This window comes from Tenrec ecaudatus, chromosome 3 (genome assembly GCF_050624435.1).
Source record: "Tenrec ecaudatus isolate mTenEca1 chromosome 3, mTenEca1.hap1, whole genome shotgun sequence".
Classification (NCBI taxonomy): domain Eukaryota; kingdom Metazoa; phylum Chordata; class Mammalia; order Afrosoricida; family Tenrecidae; genus Tenrec; species Tenrec ecaudatus.
The window spans coordinates 70036179-70059719 of NC_134532.1; the positions used below are offsets into that span (position 1 = coordinate 70036179).

Here is a 23541-nt window from a genome sequence, read left to right on the forward strand (position 1 = left end):
GTAGGAAACCTAAAGCTGAAATACTGTGCAAAATATTTTTAAATGTTTGAAGTTTCTGGGAAAACATTTTGTGCAATGGAGAAAATGTATGGTAAGAAACCCTCATATTAAAACATATATAGTTATAACTACCACAAAATAGGAGGTGGCTCCAAAATTTCATTGTCTTTTAATTTTTCTACAAACTTTTTGAAGTTCCCTACTAGGATTAACGAAACACAGAGAATTTACTAAAGCGCGTGGTCAGAAACAATCATAAAATACCACAAGAACATGAAGTTGCAATGGGAACATAATAAGACCTTGGCAGAAAACTGCAATTGTACTTACGTTTGGAAGAGTTTAAAGTATTCATAACTTTAGCATAATAAGGGGGGAAAATATTCTTTATTTTCCATATGCCAGCATGATGGTCTTAGTTGCCTAGGGATGCCAAATCAAGAATACCACAAGGGGGTGCCTTTAAAGTACAGAAATTTATTTTCTCACAGTTTCTAAAATCAAAAAGCCCAAAGCAAGGTTTCAAATGTACAGATTCTTCCTTTGTCATCAGCCCCCAGCATTGCTTGTCCCGACATTCCTTGGCTTGTAGGTGACCTCCCTTAGCACCTGTGTTTCCTCGCGTGTGTGTTTCTGCTACTTTTATTCTTTTTCATAACCGAGAGTGATTGGATTTAGGTTCACCCTTACTCTGGTACGATCTTATTAACATAACAAAATAAAACCCCTGTTACCAAACAGGGTGATATTCACAAATGCAAGGGTAAAGATTTCGAGACATATTTTTGGGAAGCGGGGCTGAATTCGATATATAACGAGTTTCCCAAGTGATCTCATTTATTACTCATGAACCTTAAAAAATTAAAATATCAGTCCCATTTTACTGGGGAGGAAACGTCAGCGTAGGGAGGTTATGTTACTTGACCAAGCCTGCATAGCTAATAAACAACAGAACTGTAATTCAAGTTTAAACCTAATGAGCCCATCTCCAGAGCACAAGGTCTTAATCATGAAGCCACGCTGCCACTGTAGGCGAGAACGTATTTTTACCACCAAGAGTGAAGCAGGCTTTTCAGATGCTAGCACAAGGTGAACTGGCCGAGGAAAAAGAGAAGCAGGGGGTTTGTAAAATGATTTTCAGACCAATGAACCTTTCAATCATTCTGATACCACTTGGGGCTTTTTTGGGGGTGGGTCTCCCACTCTTGGAGCTGACTGGATCCCCAGGATTTGCTGCTGGTTTCTCCAAGTCCCTGTTGGACCTGCTACCCATCCTGGGAAGCTAGCTTCAAAGTCATGTTCACATCACACAGCGTCCCAGCAGTTCTGCCGCTCGTGTACACGGTCATTTCAGAAATTGCTCGAATGTTCTAGAACACTAAATGTCAGTCATGTTTTGAAACCCTTAGACGTCCACTGTGCACTGTTCTAGCCTCAAGACATCAAAAATGTGATCACTCTCTTACATTTTTTGGGGGTAGGGGGTTCATAGACATTTGACTCAAAGGATCAGTCAGCCTCGGACTGATAGTTGAAATGGTGCCACAGCCACTATACCATTGTTTAAGAGAAAGAAATAAAATCAGTAACATACAACCAACCAAAATCCAAATCCATTGCCATTGTCAATTCCAACTCATAGTGACCTTATAAGACAGAGTAGACTGTCCCATTGGGTTTCCAAGACTGTAAATCTTTGTGCAAGCAGACTGACACAGCTCTCTCCTAGAAGGCAGCTCCTGGGTTTGAATCCTTACCTCTTAGTTAGGCGCATGCTTAGCCACTGCACCACAACCTTGCAGCCACTGACTGTCTAAGCTTCGTCAGCCTTCACGTTCTCAAGCAGGACTCACAAAGAAGTAAGCCAAGGGTACCAAAAGATAATTGCTGCAGATATGAGCATGATTTTTAATATTAAGATACCTTATGAAACATACACAAATGCATTATACAGAACAAATTCTGTTAATCTCTGTCTTTAAAAGCTTTCAACAACAAGTCTGCTGCTAGCCCTGGAGACAGAGCCCCACTGAGAACCCTTCTTTCCAGAAGAGGAATCTGTTCGCGCACAGTAGGGTGGGTCCTGAAGTGTTCTAGCACATTCTCCTGAATGAGATGCCACATCCAGACTTTTTGTTGCTTCTGTCGCTTGGTGGCCAGCTCCCCACTGGTGATCATCAGGTCCCGGAACTCTTGCATTTTATCCCACATCTCCGTGATCCCCTCTCCACTTCTGGAAGAAATACGAATTACCTATGGAAAAGAGAAGCAGCAGAACGGAGAGTAGAGGGTGAGTGGGTTGGAAAGGGGGAACTGACTACAAGGATCCACATGTGACCTCCTCCCTGGGAGATGGACGGCAGAGAAGGGGGGGAGGGAGACCCCGGATAGGGCAAGATATGACAAAATAACGAGGTATAAATTACCAAGGGCACATGAGGGAGGGGGGAAAGGGGAGGGAGGGGGAAAAAAAAGAGGACCTGATGCAAAGGGCTTAAGTGGAGAGCAAATGCTTTGAGAATGATTGGGGCAGGGAATGTGCAGATGTGCTTTATACAATTGATGTATGTATATGTATGGATTGTGATAAGAGTTGTAGGAGCCCCTAATAAAATATAAAAAAAAATGAGAGAAAGGGATTTTTAATGGGGATCTCGGAGAGGCACCAACTACGTTTTAAAAGTCTTTGGAAATAATCAAGTAAGGATGTACACTGGTATAGATAGGAACTGGAAACACAAGGAACCCAGGACAGATGAACCTCTCGGGACCAGTGGTAAGAGTGGTGATATCAGGAGAATGGACGGCAGGTGGGGTAGAAAGGGGAAACTGATTACAAGGATCTACATATAACTTCCTCCCTGGGGGACAGACAGTGGAGAATTGGGTGAAGGGAGACGCCAGATGGTGTAAGATATGACAAAAAAATAATAATTTATAAATTATCAAGGGTTCATGGGGGAGGAGGAAGCAGGGAGGGAGGGGGAAAGTGAGGAGCTGATACCAATGGCTCAAGTAGAAGGCAAATGTTTTGAGAATAATGATGGCAACAAATGTACAAAAGTGCTTGACACAATGGATGGATGTATGGATTGTGGTAAGAGTTGTACAAGCCCCCCATAAAACGATTAAAACAAAGAAACAAGAGGCTTTTAAGCTGTGACTCAGGAAATATACTGAGAATACAGACTGAGGTTAACTTTCCTGTACTAAACATGTACACAGAACACCTCAAACATTGATTCAAGTTCCAATTTTTAGGCCGGGTAAGTCACGTGTTTTAATTTAGGTGGCGTCTGCGGACTCCTGAAGGCACGGTGGAAGAGAGCAATGTTAGGTAAATATCCCTGAGTCTTGAGCGTCAGGACATGAGGCTGAGTTGAGAAATGGTCCCATCTGTCTAGAATCATCCTGATTCAACAAGTGTTAAGAGTCGGGCACCCAGCATCTGCATGTATTCAACAGCTCCAACCTCAACAAAGACAATGCAACTGGGAAAAATTGGGAGCAGAAGGTAAACCACACCCTCATGTTCTCATTATAATCAATGCAGCTTTTTCTTCAATAATATAGCAGCCTCCTGCAAATAAAGCTGTTCGCGTGAACATTACAGCATCTCCTTGTTATAAGAGTATTCTGGTTTTTCTTATTAAAAGCCGTGCCTAGCCATCATAGGAAGAGGGGAAGCATCTTACCACAAGCCTTTCCTCTCTGACTCAAGCTCCAGCACAGATTAGCATTGCTGCTCCACATTCTTACCGCTCTAGAATCTCAATGCTGCTTCCTTTTAGAATGGATTTGCTATCACTTCCAAATGGCTTGAATCCAGCATGAAGCACCCTGATCTATCAGTTCGCATCGAGTTTTTGACATCGACAGCCTGAAGGATTACATTTAAAATCATGACTGCACACTCTGGCATTGTCATAATTTTAAAACTGGGGGTCTTCGCATACAAGCCAAGATTGATTTTCTGTTGTGCCTGGGATTTACGTACTCTCTTAAAAGGCAGGCTTCACAGTGGAAAAGCACAGAAGAGACGGCAGACTAACCTTCGGTCTCCAGACTTCTGAGCGCTTGCGGAGCAACTTCAGGGCGCTCACGTACTCTGCTTGTATCCTTCGAGCTGGAACCACCAAGTCCCCATCGGACTTCGTCACCACAACCAGATCTGCCATCTCAATGATGCCCCTTTTGATGCCCTTCAGGGAGAAAGGAGCGCTATCAGAGACAGTTGATTTTAGCATAACAAGTGAGCACTGAGATTTTCAAAGCCAAACACTTCGTGAACTAACTTACTCTGCATCTTCATAAACCGGGGTGAGAGGGACCACACGCCACCAAAACTGAGTATGTATTTGTATATCTATAACTTGTATATACCCATAAAACATATGTGTTGTCGTCGTTGGGTACCACTGAGTAGGTTCCGACCCAGAGCGACCCCATGCACAACTCACTGAATCACTGCCTGGTCCAGAGCCATCCTTAGAATGGTCCCTGTTCTCCATGCTGTCAATTCACCTTCTGGAGAGCCGTCTTCTTTTTCGCTGCGCCTCTACTTTATCACACATGATGTCCTTCTCCAGGACGGGGCTCTCCTGATGCTCAAAGTATGTAAGACAAAGTCTTGCCATCTTTGCCTCTAGGGAGCACTCTGGTTGTGCTTCGTCCAAGACAGATTTGCTTGTCCTTTGAGCAGTTCATGATACTTTCAATAGTCTTCTCCAGCACCACAATTCAAAGGCATCGATTCTTCTTCGGTCTTCCTTCTTCAATGTCCAACTCTCACATGCATATGAGGTGACTGAATATACACACCATGATTTAGGTCAGGCACACTTTAGTCCTCAAAGTAACACCCTTGCTTTTCAATACTCTGAAGAGGTCTTGTGCAACTAGCCTGCTGCTTCATTAGCATTGAGTGTGGATCTAAGCACGACAAAATCCTTGACAACTTCAACCTTCTCTCCATTTGTAACGATGCTACCTGTGATAGGTAGTTTAGTGTGCCAACCTGGCCAATGAACACATGTGCGATTAATTGAAGGGCAGAGAAATAAATAAGCACAATGAAGTGTTCTGGAATTCCAATTCTTCTCAAGGTTATCCATAGTTCATTATGATCCACCCAGTTGGATGCCTTGGCATAGTTAATAAAACACAAATAAACGTCTTTCTGGTATTCTCTGCTTTCAGCCCAGACCCATCTGACATCAGCAATGCTATCCCCTGGTCCACGTCCTCTTGTGAATGCAGTCTGCATCTCTGGCTGCAGCCTGTCATTGTAATGCCTTGGATGCAGACATGTTAGCCAGTGATATTTTTTCCCTATACTTTCATTAATATAATTTACAAAACAAAACAAACAAATAACACAAGAACTTTTTACTTTTAGAGATGTAAGGTCTATATTTTGGAAAAAATTACCTGCAGTTCATCTCCTCCTGCTGGTGGCAGTAGTAAAACAAACATGTCGACCATGTCAGCCACAGCAAATTCCGACTGCCCCACGCCTGAAATTGTAAATCACAACCACACACAAAAGTAATCAGCCTTTTGTCTCCTCCTGTGCCGCGGCCATCAGTTGCATTTCACGCCACCCACTCACCTGATGGTCACCATGCCACCTGGTTACCACTTTAAACATGCATAATGCTGGATAATTTATTAAATGCCTTCAAAGGAGCAAGCCTGCTAACTCCCCTGGCTCTCTGCTTTCCCTAGTCTTGGGCCAAATAGAAGAGCGTGAGACTTCCATGGTCTCTGCACTCTCATGGCCCTTTCTGGGCCCTCCTTCCCTTAGGCTGCCGCTGAAACACGGTGAGCGTCACCTTCAGTCCGTCCTTGTCCATACTTGCAATTCTGATGTCTTCTCATCTGGCAACGGCCCTGCAAGCCCTCCAGCATCAATCAGGCAAGCACCGGGTTGTTTCCTTCGAAGGCGTGCAGGGGAAATTGCTCAGCTGTGTGCCTCTGCTGCCACTACAGTCACGGTGTCCAGTGTCGATCCCCACGACCTCACTGCCTAGTGAAAGCACCTCCAAGGAGAGTGCCCTTTCCCACGAGGCTATCACAGACACGCACCTGCCCGTCACCTCCCCACTTGTTGACAGTGACAGGGCAGCTCCTTGACCAAAACAAGAATGCAAACTCTCTGCTCTTGAGTTGAGGCGGACTCTAGGGCAGGGCAGAACTGCCCCTGGAGTTTCTGAGAGAGTCACTCTTCACAGGAACAGAAAGCCCCATCTGTCATAGTGGTTACAGGTTGGGCTGGAACCCACATGGTTGGCGTCTACTTCACAGGTGGCAGGAATTCCTTCAACTTCTCCTGCTCCTGCCTCACAGATAAAATGAATGCCAATGCCTCCTTCCCACCTCCTCCCTTCTCAGTGGAGAGTGGCTGAAGACAGACCTCAGCTTCCTTCCCACTTCCTTCGAGCCTCTTTCTTTAACCTCTCCTCTGGCACAGACACCCATGAACTGGGTCTGGGACCTTCCCAATTGCCAATAAAACAAGATAAAACAAAAACTCCTGTCCTCTTCCGTTGCTGTTTTTACTGGCCGCTGCACGGGTTCTGACTCAGCGTGACCCTATCTATGTACAACAGAACGAAGCGCTGCCCAACCCTGGCCCAGCCTCACGTTCACCGTTGCAGCCACTGTCTCGATCCCTCTTGCTGAGGAGCTGCCTTTTCACTGACCCCCCACTTCCCTGAGGAGGATACCGGCCCTGGCGATGACCGTATTTCTCGGTCCTGGTGCAGCTGACCTTCTGGGAAGAAGTTATGTCTCCAGCTCTTCACATCAACCGCAGCCTGGTCCAACCCAGCTTCCACACTGACTGCCCAACTACAACGCGTCACGCACCCACCGCCACTTGAAGCTCTCTCCTTCCGTAGTGTGGCAGCCACTGTTCTAGCTGCGCGTTCAAGAGCTACTACCCCCATTGCCTCACTCCAATGCTCTGGCGAGGGGCAGGACGCCCGGCGAATGAATGAGCCCATTCACCACGCTCCCTCGAGATGAGCAGTGAGCAAAAGCAAAGGTTATTAGACAGGACTTTCAGGAAAGTGCTTTAAAAAGGGCCAATCTAGCTGGGACGTCGGCCTCTTGTGCCTCATTCACCTTCCGTAATGCTCCTTCCTCCTTCATTTTACCTGGAATCCGCATGTGACAGCTAGACCACCAGTCATTTTTTAACCAGGAGCAATTTTGAGAATGAGAAACAAGTGCTAAGAATAGAGAACGGAGCAATAGAGGGAGAACAGAGAGAAAAAGAAATCCCGGGACTATTGAGGACATGATAGAACCACCTGTAGCTCACACTCAATCACCACATCAAGTCAATGCCGAATCATAGTGACCCTACAGGACAAGGTAGAACTGCCTCTGCGAGTCTCTGCACTGTTAACTCTTTTTTTAAAACATTTTATTAGAGACTCATACAACTCTTATCACATCCATATATATATCAATTGTATAAATCACATCTGTACATTCTTTGCCCTCGTCATTTTCAAAGCATTTGCCCTCCACTTAAGCCCTTTGCATCAAGTCCTCTTTTTCCCCTCCCTCCCTGCTCCCCCCTCCTTCAAGCACCCTTGATAATTTATAAATTATTATTTTGTCATATCTTGCCCTGTTTGGCATCTCCCTTCACCCCCTTTTCTGTTGTCCGTCCCCAAGGGAGGAGGTCACATGTAGATCCTTATAATCAGTTCCCTCTTTCCAACCCACTCACCCTCTACCCTCCCAGTATCGCCCCTCACACTCCTGGTCCTGAAGGGATCATCCACCCTGGATTCCCTGTGCCTCCAGCTCCTATCTGCACCAGTGTACATCCTCTGCTCTATCCAGACTTGCAAAACTTGGATCATGGTAGTTGGGGATGAGGGGGCGGGAGGAGGAAGCGTTTAGGAACTGGAGGAAAGCTATATTCTACATCGGTACTACATCGCACCCTGACTGACTCATCTCCTCCCCTAGACCCCTGTGCGAGGGGCTTTTCAGTGGCCGACAAATGGGCTTTGGGTCTCCACTCTGCACTTCCCCCTTCATTCACTGTGATAAGATTTTTTTTTTTTTGGATGATGCCTTATACCTGATCCCTTCGACACCTCGTGATCGCACTGGTTGGTGAGCTTCTTCCATGTGGGCTCTGTCGCTTACCTGATACCTTCGACACCTCGTGATCACACTGGCTGGTGAGCTTCTTCCATGTGGACTCTGTTGCTTCTGAGCTAGATGGCTGCTTGTTTACCTTCAAGCCTTTAAGACCCCAGACACTATCTCTTTTGATAGCCGGGCACCATCAGTTTTCTTCGCCACATTTGCTTGTGCACCCGTTTGTCCTCGGCGATCGTATCACGGAGGTGTGCAACCGATGATATGATTTTTTGTTCTTTGATGCCTGATAAGTGATCCCTTCAGAACCATGTGATCACACAGGATGGGGTGTTCTTCCATGTGGGCTTTGTTGCTTCTGAGCTAGATGGCCGCTTGTTTATCTTCAAGCCTTTAAAACCCCAGATGCTATCTCTTTTGATAGCCGGGCACCATCAGCTTTCTTCACCACATTTTCTTGTTCACCCGTTTTGGCTTCAGCGGTTGTGTCGGGAAGGTGAGCATCACAGAATGCCAATTTAATAGAAGAAAGTATTCTTGCATTGAGGGAGTCCTCGAGTAGAGGTCCAAGGTCCTTCTGCCACCTAATACTAAACCTAAAAATATAGGCACATAGATCTATTTCCCCATCCTCATATATATATTTGCAAATATACATGTCTTTGTCTAGACCTCTATAAATGCCCTTTGCCTCCTAGCTCTTTCCTCTATTTCCCTTGACTTTCCTCCTGTCCCACTATCATGCTCCATCCCCACCTGAGTTACAGCTATACCTCTTCATTATCTTACCCATGATCATTCCCTAACAGGCCTGCCACTCCCACCTCACCACCAATTTGGATCCCTTGTTATTCCCTTGTCCCTGGGTTTGTTAACACCACTTCCTTACCACCCCCCCACCTTCCCCTATCCCATGTCCCCCCAGAACTGTCGGTATCGTTGCTTTTCCTCCAGACAGTAGGGGAGTAGAAAGCGTAGCCTTCCTCCCTCGAGTGGCAGGTGGATTTTTGAACTTCAGACCTTGTGGTTAGCAGCCCAATGTGTCAAGCACCAGAGCTCAACTCCAAGCTACTTTTATTCTGCGAAAAATAAATCCCTTTCTTGTGTGAGCAACTGCTTTCTTAAGACTCTGGGACAAACAGCCAAATGCAACATCCAGGTAAGACGTCTGGTTTTTATGATACTCTTCTCCGTTGATTAATTCTCCTACTCTCCCTTAAGCATCTTCTCGTATCTACTCTTAAAGACGAGACTTCTAGAACCATAGTTTTGGTTGTCTTGTTTCTGCTACATACGTTGCCCCTGTTGCCCTCACCTGTTCATAACTTGTACTGTGAAATTATGAACTATGTTGATAACTGCTAAGTCTGTATTTCTCACTCAGTGCTTGCTCTCTGGGAGATACACTTTGAATATCCAACAAGCATCTCAAATTTAAATATCTTCACTACTGAGCTCAGTATTGTCTCCATATCTGCCCTTTCCCCTAAATTCTTTCTTATCCTTAATTGCTCTTCATAACCTCTTTTGTTCCAATCATGAATTAAGTTCTGCCAATTTACCATCAAAGTTTTTCAAGCCATCTCATCTTCTCCATTCCTGCTGTCACCACTTGGCTCTTTGTGGGGTTAGTACAACTCTCCTTCCTGTCTCCCAGCCTCTATTCTATTCTAGTTCTTCCACATTCTGCTTCCAGGGATCTTTCCACAATGTGTGTCTGGTTTGGTCGCCCTCCTACGGGGCTCCTCCCTGCTGCTAGGAGTGTCAAATGGCACTGAGTGGCGCCTACAGTGACTACATGTGCAGTAGGAGTTGTGGTCTCTGGTCTACCAAGTGAGGTCCTTCACAACCTGGCCCTTCCCTTTTGCTCCAGCCTCATCTCCCTTCCCTCTCGGCTGTCACACTCCATGTGCTAAGCATAGCTCACACGCAAAGTAGAAATCTCTGAAGGGGCCATATTCTCTCACTTCTGTTACTCGGTAATGTCCTTCCCATAGAGTAATGCTTAACTCCCACGTGTTCCTCAAAAAGGAGCTCAGCTGTCATCTCTGCCAGAAAGTCTTCCTTGGTGCCCCAAATCTGGGTTAGCCTCAATCATGACCATTTATGCAAAGCGACACAGTATTTTCTTTCCCTCAGAAGGTTAACTTCTCGTTGGTTCTCATCTTCATACCCTCATTGAATAAAGCTCTTGTGGGGACTATCAATATGAAATAAAACATGGTGTGCTCTTGCAGGGGCTCACAGCTACATCAATTTTCTTAGTATTATCAACATGTGAAATGTGCTTACACAAAATAGGTGTTGTACTAAAGCACTGTTTCCATTGGTCGGCTAATGGTCACAATTCGTTTCCGTTCTCCTCACTTACCGCCTGGCACAGCAGTGATCCACCCTGGAAGCGGTAATCCCGTTGAGAGTTGGCATATCCTACAGAGTCTGGAGTAATAGGTGTTTACTTCTACCTCTAGTAGAATATCCCTCTGATAATGTATTTCATAATAATATGAACTTTAAAAAACTTGCACTTACCTACAGTTTCAATAAGAATGATGTCATATCCTCCTCCTTCGCATAACAGAATAGCTTCATTTGTGGTCCTTGTCACGCCGCCTAGAGTCCCTCGAGTAGGGGATGGCCTGATGTACGCATTCATATCTCGTGATAACTCAGTCATTCGGGTTTTATCACCTAAGAGTGAGCCTAGAACACAGAGCTAGAGTTTATGATCCTGGAAGAGTTGTAGAGGCCAGTCAGTATCCAGTGGCAGTGCTTGTGGACAGTCCTCCTAAAGTCTTACATTGTACAACTTACATTGTACGATGATGCCGGGTTAATCTATTAACATGCTGTTCTTAGTAGGTGCTGGCAAGCCACTTCAAACTTATAGGGAGCCATGGTGGTGTAGTGGTTACATGTTGGTCAGCAATTCGAAACCACCGTGTGGCAAAGAGGAGGCATTTTACCCCTGTAAACAGTTACGGCCTCGGAAACCCACAAGGGCAGTTCGCCCCTGTCCTGAAAGGCTGCTAGTAGGCAGCAATGGCCGTGAGTGAGTGGTGCTGTGTACAACGGCCCAGTCCTGTTCCATCCTCACAACACTGCTACATGTGAGCCCACTGTTGCAACCACTGGGTCAATATATCTTGAAGGTCTTTCTTTTGTTGACCCTCCTTCCTCTTTACTAAGCTTAATGTCCCTTTCTTGGGGCTGACCCTCCTGATAACACACCCAGAAAACATGAGACAAAGTCTCATCACCATCCTCACTTCTAAGGAGCATTCTGGTTGTTTTCCTTCCAAGACATTCTTAGAATGTTAACTCTTCTGTCAGTCCATGCTACATTCGATATTCTGCACCAAGATTCTAATTCAAATGCATCAATTCTTACTCAGCCTTCCCTATTCGTTCATTGTCCAGCTTTCAAGTGCCTAAGAGACCGAAAATACCATGTCTTGGGTCAGGTACACCTGTGTCCTCCAAGTGATAGTTTAACTTTTTAAGTACTTGAAAGAGGTCTTTTCACCACATGCAGTATAGCATTTGATTTCTTGACTTGCTACTATCATGACCATTGATTGTGAATCCCAGCAAAATGAGTAACTGGGAACTTTAACCTATCCTCTATCATGATGTTTCTTATTGGCTATTTGTTATGAGAATTTTTGTTTTCTTTATGTGGAGGTATGTAAAAATTGGATTTTGTGTCAACTTGCCTGAACCAGGATTCTCAGTTGTTTAGCCTAGTAACATCTATCACGTGACCTATCATAACGTAGTAAAACTCATGTTGGAATCTGCTGTGAGAAGTCAAGTATTTGTAGGAAGAATAGGATGGAGTGTAGCCTCCGTAATTATATCATAGCCCAGATGCAACTAAAAGCTTCCTGGGGGTTGTGGCTTAATTCCTATATAAGTGGATGTTGTGGGGAAGCTTGCTGGCTTCTTGCTGGATCTAGATCTTGTATCTGACTCTTCCACCTCCAGTTCTTTGAACTTGAGCCAATAGTTTGCCACATTGCTTGTCTACCCAGGGAGTCTTCAGTGGCCTGCCATTTGATTTGCCAAATTTGGACTGATTTACCTCTGCAGACACCAGCTGATCAGCCTCCTGCTTACCTGGGACTCAACAGCCTCGCTACATGAATCAGAAGTCTTCAGCCTAACATCTGACGCATGGATTTGGTACCTGCCCAGACTTAGACTTGACTACTTTTAAACCTGTGGAGCCATTTTCATGATATCAATTTTTTTCTGAATAGACATAGGTAAGTATCACTGGTCTTGCATCTCTAGAGACCTCATCTTAACACAAGGCTAATCTTTATCAGCAAGTGCTTGAAGTCACCTTCACCCTGAGCAAGCCAGGCTGTGTCAGCTGCACACTGAAGGCTGTTAGGAAGTCTTCCTCCAATTATGATGTGGAGTTCTTCCTCATGCTCTCCAGCTTCTTGGATTACTTGCTCAGCATATAGACTGAATAAATATGGTGAAAGGATGCAATGTTGACACATACCTTTCCTGTCTTTAAGCCATGCACTATCCCCTTGTGGTCCATGAATAACCTCTTTTTGATCTATGTAAAGATTCCACATGAACACAATTAAGTGCTCTAGAATTCCTATTCTTCCCCATGTTATCCACATTTGGTTGAAGGCTTTTGCAGGTCAATAATAACAGGTAATATCTTTCTAGGGGGAGTTCCCAGCAGAAGGGCAGATGGGCTGACGGAGGTGAGCAGACGGAGGGCACTAGGAGGAAAGCCTGGTACACCTACTACTCCCACAGGGATGTCAGAAATTACTACTACAGATAAGGTCATCTAATGACGCTCCACCGCCGAATCCCCATGACTCACAATTTGATGCTCAACTGTGGTTGCTACCAGAAGATGGAACTCTATTGTCCTCACAAAATCAGTCTGAGGAGATGACCCAGCACCACCCTGACAAGTACATCAAGTTCTTGTGCTCCATCTGCCTAGAGAACATGTCCGGATATATTCAGCAGATGTAGCGATGCAAGGCCAGGGAGGGCCATCTATTATCTGATGGCTTGTTTGAGTTCTGGCAGTTGTCCATAGTGGCGCTGTGGCAAATACTGAGAAACTGCATAAGCAGCAAATGAGCATGATATAAACTGGGCTGGGGGCCTGCACCATGCAGGAAAGTCCAAGACACCTGGATTCTGTTACATCAACGTCTTGGCTATTTTGGAAATGCTAACGTATCAACCAAGGGTGTGGAATATTGCATTGATATGCACCATGGGGATGCCGTGGAAGAGGCCCTCTATTCGAGATCAAGTCATGACTGTGTCCTTTCATAAGTATGGAGAGTACTTCCTTGGCACAGGGGACTTGCAGGATATTGGTACTAGGAAAAGCACGCATTCTGCTGTTAGGTTACCTACCCTCTCTGAGATGGGATCTATGATGAGCCCTATGAGGCACCTCCAGGCTGGTTCTATCCAGAGTGATGAAGATGTCCTAGCCTTGTGTAGTCATCCTACAATGGCTCCAACTCCCTACCTGGGAATCTATTAGGCGGCTTCAATCCGACCATCAAAGGGCATATCAAGTGTGGACAATTGGTGAGGAATTTCAACCTGCTGATGCTGGTACTGGGAGGGGCTGGCTACACCAATTGAAAATGTCATGTGGTGACTTGTACTGGGCACATGAAACAGCTGTGGCCTGGGCACAGATATCCCCAGTGAGCTTCCACAAAACAACTACTTTGACTTCTTTGACCTAGATCTCAAGCCTCACATCATTCTTTCCACTAGGAACCAAAGGAACAGTAATGAGAGGCTCCGTGAGAATCTGGGACTGGTCCCCGTGCCGTGGCGTCCACATGCAGGCAGCTCCGAGGAGGCTGTCCCAGGGGAGAGTGATGATGAGACGGGAGATGATCCTGACCACCGCATCCTGACCTGTTCCTCTGACCAGTGAACTGCTTGGGAAGATTTCTCCGAGTCTGGTTAGAAGGAAGAGGGGGGCCACAAGAAGCCTACCAACTTCAAAATAGCCAAGAGTCAAAACAGAGGATGAAAAAGTGAAAAAAGGAAGTCACAGAAGAGGAAAAAGCCAAGGAGGAAAAGCCAGAAGCCAAGCAGTCAAGGTCAAGTTGGCCTGAGCAGAACTCTCAAGCTCTGGCTTCTTACTAAGTTCCCTACATTTCTTCCCTGACCGTCTCAGAGTTTGTATTTTCTATTTCTCTGTATAGTAATATAAAAATATAATAAATATAAATATTCCCAGCGACTCGACAGGAGCTAGGTCCTTGAGCCTGGCCCAGGGCAGCTTGACTACAGGTAAACTTCCAGAGCTGCTTGTTTCAGGGAAAAGGTCACAGGCTCTGGTCTACCAAGCCTCACTCGCCAATGTGGGGTAGGCCATATAACCTTGCTAAACCCCTACTTTGCTGAGCTACCTAACAAATAATATGCCACTGGGAGAATCTAATGAGACTCTATAGACATTACTCAAATTCTGTTAAAAACAACAACAAACACAGCTTATCTACTTTCCAAAGAGCAGTTACAGTTGCAGCTCCTTCAGAAACTTTCTGAAACTTTTCCGTTTCGGTGAATTTCTACAGTACGACTGTTCTGTACTCTGCCAGCGTCCTGGGGTGTAGGAGAAATCACTCTCTAGACCCTTATCTCTGGAAATGGCATCTTCCTCGCCTCAGTTAAAGTGTTAGGCAATACATCATCTTTCAGGGGTCCCTTCCAAATGGGCCGTTGTTCATCAGTGGCCCAGGAGTAACCTCCACTCAGGGCAACCTCGCGTGCTCACCATAGATCTGTGCCCCTAGAATTTTCAGTGGTTGAATCTGTCTAATTGAGAAGCAGCTCTGGGGAGAGTCTACCCATCAATCTTCAATTAGCAGCCAAGCTCAGAACCATCTAAGCCACTCTAGGACTCCTCTTAGCCCTTCAGCAAACTCACTGCCATCCATTGATGCCGACTCATAGCAACCCTGTAGGGCAGGGTAGAACAGCACTTACCACCTCAAAATTTTGGAGTCTGCATTAAATGCAATATGAACTGAGAATGGATAGAAAACATAGTGGTTCTCAACTGGTGGCGACTGTTTCCCAGGGGACACTTGACAATGTTGGCAAACGTCCGGAGTTGTCATATTGGGGATTAGGGTGCTATTAGGTACACAAATTATAAAGAGGGGATATTTATATGGTTTGCTTTATGTTTCCTTTAAATGGCCTTTGATTGGGGGGAGCAGAAAGACTAAGTTTATATCCAAGTTTGCTTTGATGTGCTGCCAATTAAACCTTGAGTGACTGCATGTCTAAGGGCCTGCTGAACACCATGTGCAGTGTCCGATGCTGCGTGCTGTAGGGCAAACATCTCTATGTTACCTGGTCCCTCTAAGAGTGCTCTGTTTCACGGAACATGCAATGAGAGAAAGCTGCGTGACAGCCTATAAACAGTAGCAAGTTGCTTTTTACATTCAGCAGAAGAGACATTACAGCAGAGCAGAACCAGGGATGAGAAAGAGCCAATTTCCTGATCTGAGTAGCTAAGTGATGCAGCTAAGGCAGATGCCAGGTGCGCCGAGAGGCCTGGTCTTAGAAGAGCTGAAAGGCTCGGGTTTGCATCCCATCACCTGCCACTCCAAGCCCCTAATTCTCTCAGCACCCAGGCTGTTCCTGGTCAACTCACAGCCCACCTGGCCCTGTGAAACCAAGCTCCAACCTTCTCCCTCAGGCTGCACCCTGCCCCACAAAAATACCTTCCTTTCAGGAAGGCTGCTCTGCTAGCAATTAGAGGCCACCTGAGTGGGTAGCGTCTCACTACATTGCGGTAGACGTCCCATGCAGCCCACCCTGCTCTGCAACTTAAAAAGGCCCAGGGATACTCACCGCCACTAGTGCAAGAAGAAGGGTCCACAGCAAGCACAGACACTTTGTGCCCTCGCTCAGTAAGCATTTTCCCCAAATATTCTATAAAGGTCGATTTCCCAGCACCCGGCGGCCCAGACAACCCTAAAATGGAAAAAGACGGAATGTAACAAAATCCCTGAGATGAGCAGTCAGGAGTTCCAGCGGCAGGAGGGTGGACCGTTAGACAGCCCTGTGATTTCACTGGCTGAATTGAAACCATTGAGGTAGCTTAGTGCTTTCCGTAGCCATAAATAAGATTTCACGTATTTCCCTATGGAGGACCAGGGGCATCGCAGAAAGAACAACTGAGTTCTGTACATCCGTAAACCCCATTTGAATCCTAAAATATGTTCTAGCTTTTTCTCCCATAGGGTAGCTCTTTGGGGCTGAGCTCTGTGGCCTGTTGCTAAAGCCCTGAACTCCTACAACATCTGCCCAGTTCTTCGTTTACCTAGCTCATCTGTTTGTTTTATCTTCCCAGGAGAAAAACGATTCCTTTCTCTAGACATTGCCAGGGATTCAGAAAGCAGTTTTACATTCATAATGGATAGGCTTTCCTCCCTTATTTCACTCATAATTCGGGAAGTATTAGGTAAACTGAATCTAAAATCTGTCTAAAGAAGGCAGACAAGTCCTCTACTTGGAAAGCAAATAGAGGGAGGCAGGAACGAACACAAAGCTGGGTCTAGCTCCTGCTCCGCTTCGCACCGTGTGCTCATGGGCAGGTTACAGCCTGACTTCCAGGAAAATGATATCACACCAGGAGCTAGCTCTCGGGATGGTTGCTAGTATTGACTTAATGCTTGCATTGTGTTCAGAACCGTGCCTGGTCTATACGAGGGGGTTAAATGTTTTGCATGTGAAAAAGACTTTTATCTTTTAATTCCCTTCCCCCTGAATGATTTGAACACGCCTGCATTACAGGAGCTACACGGTGTCTATTCAATTCCCGATATCCAGGGACATTAAGTTGCAATTGGACTCTGCTTGATTCCTTACCTGCATTCCCACATGAACGTTGCAGGAATAAGCACTTGCTGCTGTTGTTGGCGACAGTGATCAAGCAACCACACTAAAGACCCAGGTTTACAGGGCTTCTTGCGACCAGCGTGGGAGACCCAGAATGGCACCCCAAATCTGTAAGCTGCTAGTTAACACTAGATATTCCAAGATAATTTCTCTTCAACGATTCCTTAATACTCAGTAACAACAGTTGTGACAAACATTTTCCTCTGGGAGTTTGCTATGTTGTCTGTCTCAATGCACAGAGAATGAGTGTGTGTGCGCCTCAAAGCACTGCTCTCAAAAAGGAGTTCCGGTGCCCGTCCCTGAGAGCACAATGGAATACGTGGGAAAGATGCGAAGACTGGTCGATGGGCTACTTTTGCAATTCTCTTGCAATCACATGTGCTTGGTTACCCTAAAAACTACGGGGTTTTTACATCTCACAAATAAAGTGAGATGAAAAGATGAAAGCATAAGTTAACCTGAGTCCATTTTTAAAGGTATTTACTCAGTCAACATAACCTTTCTACACTTCCCCTGCCATCGTTTGCAGAGATCCTTAGCAGGAAGCTGGGTTCCAATGACTAAGTTCAGAAACATGAAAAACTCTCATTCTACCCCAAAGAGACTGGGTTAAGTTCCCAATGGTCAAACACATGTAAAGCATTTTAAAATGCAGGATTTCAAGGTGCCTAACTAAATGGTGTGCAATTATAGAAGCAAGTCAAGCTTTTCAAGAAATCACATGACGTGGAAATGTGTTCAGACAGGTGGGAAATAAATATTATTTCTCCTTTAAAATACATTTTGGTGCTGAGATAGTTGGGTTGAGAGCAACTCCCAGAGAGCCTTACACTCAATGGTAAACATCCGTAGGAGAGATGTGCCTATAGAAATGAAATGCTTACATAATGAAATATCTAAGAGTAAAAGTTGGAGGGTAACATGGATAATGAGAGCAGATAAAACCACAAAAGCTGAGAAATCCACTTTAGACAATGAAGCAGAAACGACAAAAAGAACATGATGAAATCAATGATCAGTTCTTCCTATGTCTCTTTCCTCCGGGGAACTGGAACAAGAGCCTCACCCCAATAGAAAACCACATTCTGTTAAAATACAAAGCCTTGGTTCAAATGGTCATGACATTTTTATACATAAGAAAATTAATATTTTATCAAGAAAAGGTATTGAAATATAGGCATTTGAAAAGGGAAAAATCTCTATTAGATGGCAAAGGTGAGAATATTTATAATAATAACTGAGCAGACTGAAGGGGGGTAAAAAAAAAGAAAGAAAAAGACTAACCCACTCGAAATGCCAGTGGCTTTCCTTTATTTAGTTGCTCTTGTTCTCTGTGGTAGGCTAATACTTTCTGAAGAAGCACCTGGGCCAACTCCTTCTTCCTGTTGTGAGTTGACTCTACAAGAGTTATGGCCTCTGCTAAGCAGGCTCTTTGTCCTTGGATTAAACCAGTATGAAGTTTATCCACAAATCTTCTTTCCTTCTCAGAGAGTCCTTCCGTGTGCTCCCTGAAAGTGGCTTGAATACATAATCTTCTCTCTACACCATTTGACGGGAGCCTCCCCTTGGGACAGTGGGCTCCAAGAGGACACACTGGCTGAAGCCGGGAGATTTCGGAGGTGAGACGAGGACGGGAGAGGCAGAGGCAGTGGTAACGGCGGAGAGGTGTTCTTAAAAGGCCTTTGGGGAGGTGCTGGGGGGAATGCTGCAGTAGCACAGGAATATTCATTTTCACTTCTTCCTGAAGAAAATACTGGAAGTTTCTGGTTCACTGTGAAGCTGGACCTTTCTAGAAGAAAGAAAAAAATATATTTTTTCTGCCAGTTCAAGATACAACTAAGATATTTAAGTAGTAAAATTAAAAATCTATATTTACTGAGACACATATAATCAAGGTTCTTGGTAGTATAAACAGTTCAGTAGGAAATTCTTCTTTCTAAAGAGAGAAGACTTCCTTTTTGCTATAGCTAATATTCAAAGTAACCCAAATCGTGGAACTAGAAAAATTATCAAGGGCAATTTAAATGAAAATGTTTTTCTTAACAAAAACACCCCAAAACAAACAAAAAACCCCCAACTCCATTAGGATAGAAATATTATGCCTTATCTATTTAATTATGTGAAAAGACCTTATATTCATCTTTAACAGCTTCCCAAGTCCCAATTCAAACCCTCTGTCACAGTCGTTTCCAACTCACCGTGGCCCCGAGGGACAGAGTAGAACTGCTTCAGTTTCCAAGGCTGGAACGCCTCATCTTTCTCCTAGGAAGTACCAGGTAGGTTTGAACAGCTGACCTTGTGGTGTGCAGTCCTGAAATTCATACAAAGGATGAAAAAGGTTTTTTCTCTGGTGTTGGCTTTATTCCTCCTCTGCAAAAGACATGTGTGGACACCTGAGGTACAAGTTTAGACACATGTATGTATTAACCTATTCATTCAGGAACACCCAAAGCATGGCCTAGAAGAAGCCAGCAAATGATAACCAGAAAAAGCCTCCATGTGAAGCGAGAGGCGGAGGTTGAATAGACACTAGAATAATGGGGTCTTTCAAAGAACAGCAAGGACCACTTCAATACTTATTAGAATTGCACATTCCCAGTCCCACATTTAGAACGTCAGTAGGTAAGCACACTCAAGTTTGAAGCATTGCAGAATCAGATGAGGATCCCTTTCTAAGATGTTCCTGACAGTCTCCATGCTAGCTGACTCGATGTGCCCACGGCACAGGGCAGAGGTTATGGACAGTGGCCACAATCTGTCTCTGTCACTGAGACCTGACGGCCTTGTGCACGTTGCTTACACACTTGCTGCCTGTTTCCACTTGAGTAAAAGGCAGATAAGACTATTCTAGTAGGGTGACTGTGGGAAGTAGATGAATTAATTCATGCGAAATGCTTTCAGCAGTGCCTAAAACAACACATTCTTAGCTCGGTAAAATTCTCTCATTACCAATTTACAAAACATTAGTTCATAAGTAGGCTACAAACCTAGCTTCTAATGGTTAATGAAAATTCACAAATATCCACACAGCATATTCAATTTGAATTTATTATTATTTGTACATTTTGGTTTTCAAGTGTTTCATAGCTATAATAAAATCAATTATTTTTTCAGGTACCTCTCTAAATAGTACTTCAAGATCAATCAGCATTAGAACAATTTTAGCTAATAATTACACTAATAGGGTAAACGTAAAAACACCTTAATTTTTTTGTTATTAAAGCTCATCAAGATAACTTTTTTAAAACTTTTAAAAAACTGATTTGGACTGCATAATTCGATTCATGCAAAATTAGTCTTATCCTAAAAAGATAATGTAATTTAAAAGGTTTTAGTTGTTTTCTTTAAAAAAAAAAATCTTAAAAATCCACACCTCCTAACTCCAACACACACACACACACAAACACACACACACACACTGAAAACAAAAGGAAAATAATCCCAGGATGCCCACCTTTAAGAACATGCCTCTCCTATGGGCCTCATGACCACCTGCCGCACTTCACTGGATGTTGCCTGAGCACATACCACTCCCCAGGTCTCCTGCTGGCTGAAAAGACTAACAGTGATGGTGGTGACAATAATACTTCAAGCTCCAGCCATCGTTCTGTGCCAGTCTCCCAGGGCTGCTATGCTATGATGCATCACACAAACGTGGTGGCTTAAAACAAGAGACATTGATTCTCTCTCAGCTGTGGAGACCAGAATTTCAAGAATTAAGGAGTTAGTTTGATGGCTGTAGGAAGATCCATTCCTGGTCCCGTCCAGGTCCCATCTGACTTCAGGCTGTATCATTGCAGCCTCGGCCCTGTCTTCACATGGCCTTCTCCTCCTCTCTCTGTTTGTCCTCCGTGTGGATTTGGAGCTCACTGGGGCAGTTCAGGGTGAAGTCATCTTGAAATCCACAATGTAATTTCATCTGCAAAGGCCCCTTTTCCAAATAAGATTATATTCACAGTCCCTGGGGATTAGAATGTGGACATGTCTTTCTGTCTACTCATTAACCCACGGCATCTTCCTTGGTGGAATGCCTCATTATTTTATCCTGCTGAATACAATCCTGACACTTCAAGAATTCACAGAATCATCATCGTGTTCAGGAGAAGAACAGAAAGTGTTCTCGGAAGAGACAGGCTTATGGGAGCTTAGTCTCCTTAGAGAGTGGAAGGGACAAGTCTTGGAAGAGTCCATTTCTGGACTGGGTCTTGACAGCTAAATAAGCTGTAGAGGAACGAAGTAGGCTTTCTATGCTGAAGATTTAAAAGTCAGAGATGGGACTCGTTCTCTTGCCAGTCATATCAGAACAGATCGAGAAATTCTGTAAGGCTGGGGTATGTGGCACTAGAGACCGGAGATGAGGCTGGACCAGGATGCATAAACTGAGGCCAAGTAATGGAGCCAAGAAATTAAAGTTTATCTTGTTGGCAGTAAGGAACTGACAGGAGACTCTGATGGAGAGGAGGGGCATACTCAGCTTTGTTTTCCAGAAGAGAACGCAAGAAGTCACAAGCACTATGACCCTCGTAACACAAGTTCCAGTTTAGGAATCGCCAGCAAAAAGTCAAACAAGAGAGGCGGTCTTGGATTTAGGCAAGGTACGAGGAAAAGGAAAACAAGAAGAGAGATTCAAGATATGCCTGTCCATGTTCAACTACCCGAAGTTTGATAAGGGGCCTGACCCATTGTAATTGCTCAAGCAAAGCCGCTGATCTGAACTTATTTCATTCCTCACTTGAGTGGTACTCTGAAGTTTATAAGGCACTCTCATACACGATATACTCCAAACAATTCTATGAAAGAAAGTAGGGCAGTAATTACTTCTTCTGTAGGAGGAAAACAAGTGAAAGAGAGGTAGTCTACCAGAGTCATAACCTGTAGCAGGGCAAAACTCACCCTGGGTATTTTGACTACAGAATTTCTTCATAAAAAATATTTCAGAATAAAATAGAAGTCCCTTAGTTAAAAGAGAAACATATAAGCAGCTCTTGTCACCTCCCAAAGAAAGCAAAAAATATTTTCCATGTAGAGTGATAGTGGTGATGTTAAGAGGACCGAAAGAGGGGGAAGGAACACTGGCAAAGATATCGAACATCCCTATTACGGAGTCTAGTCCTATGCACCCCTAAGGGAGATGCTGCCATATGTCGTCCAAAAGATAATTAGGCTATTTAAAATATGCTCTTTAATTAACGAGGTTACCATGACTACCTTTTTGCCACCAAACAAGATATGTTCCAAAAAAGAGAAAATTTATATATTAAAAGAAAAAAGCTATACACACACATACACACGCGCACACACACATAAAGAAGAGAGGGCTTCAAAGAGCTTGTGGAAAAAAATGGAATTAAAAGATAATTAAAATGTACCACAAACTTTTGAAGCCTCTTTGCATATTTACATAATCTTAAATGTTTGTTTTCTTCTTATCTTTCTCCTTAATTATTATATAACATATTAACTTTACATCACAATATTTAAGTTACAGAATCGTAAAGAGAAGTTGAACTTGACCAAAGGACTCTATCCTTTTCTGGGGAAGCAGTGCATTTTCAGTTGGACAAAGGCTCACTGTTAGCATAGTACCATAGAAGCGTGAATCTGTTATTTTCTTTATCTGGTGCTAAGACAGGAGGTGGATTGTGATGGCTAATTTTATGACAACTTAGCTAGATTAGTTGGCCAAACACTAATCTAGATGCTGCTATATGAGTATATTTATATATTATTTACATCAAAATTACTTGCATTTACGTAAAGTGGATGACAGTTCACAGTGTGGCTTGCCTTCCTCCAATCAATTGAAGGTCTTAAGAGCAAAACTGAGGCTTCCAAAGGAGAAGTGAAGGCTATAAATAGGTATTCTGTGAAATTTCCAGCTCACCACCTGATCTATCAATTTCAGACATAAGACTGCTAGAGTTTCCAGTCTGTTATGTGACCAATGGATTTTGGACTTGCCAGCCCCCACAAGTGTATGAGCCAACCCCTCAAAATCAATCAATTTCTCCCCTCTGAATATGTGTCTATGTCTATCTATTTTAATAAAACATTTGATTGAATTTGTGTGCTTAGGAATCTCCACTAAAACATTCTGCCTTCTAAGTTTTTTGTTTTGAATCAAAGTACTTTGTGCACCCAATCTGCCTTCCAAATCGAAAAACAGGAAGATAATTTTGTAAAGAACCAAAAACCCTGTCACATGAGCTTCATTAGATGCAATCTATCCATTTAGAATATGCGAATTATACCCACTAAATAAATGATATGACTGAAAATGATCTAATGACAAGGATCATGATTTACCCTCACATATAAAACAGCAAATTCATGAACAAACTTAATTGCAGTCTTTCTTAGGGAGTCCATGCCAACCGCCTGACAAGCTTACGGTTCACATTGCAGGCTTTATCACAATTTAGGATTGTGAAACTCTCTGCCCTTTGATGTCAATACAAATCTTAAAAGACTTTT

The 23541-nt window shown here is 44.0% G+C and overlaps 1 protein-coding gene and 1 pseudogene across 3 annotated transcripts in view; one reads left to right on the forward strand and one right to left on the reverse strand.

Moving 5' to 3' along the window:
- Positions 1 to 205: 205 nt before the first annotated feature.
- Positions 206 to 23541, reverse strand: part of MMAA (metabolism of cobalamin associated A) — a 37092-nt gene continuing 13756 nt past the window's right edge. For 2 of the 3 annotated variants that reach the window (XM_075543730.1, XM_075543729.1), the window contains exons 2-8: positions 19266 to 19378; positions 18352 to 18856; positions 16018 to 16140; positions 10660 to 10830; positions 5431 to 5516; positions 4053 to 4202; positions 206 to 2253 (exon numbers count right to left, since the gene is read on the reverse strand). In XM_075543730.1, coding sequence (XP_075399845.1) covers positions 1966 to 2253; positions 4053 to 4202; positions 5431 to 5516; positions 10660 to 10830; positions 16018 to 16140; positions 18352 to 18796 — 1263 coding nt within the window. In that variant the 5' untranslated portion in view covers positions 18797 to 18856; positions 19266 to 19378 and the 3' untranslated portion in view covers positions 206 to 1965. Of the gene's footprint in view, positions 2254 to 4052; positions 4203 to 5430; positions 5517 to 10659; positions 10831 to 16017; positions 16141 to 18351; positions 18857 to 19265; positions 19379 to 20521; positions 20843 to 23541 lie in introns of those variants that run through there. The other variant, XM_075543731.1, reaches the window with a different exon arrangement.
- On the forward strand, positions 11695 to 14295 carry LOC142443062 (histone deacetylase 1 pseudogene; annotated as a pseudogene).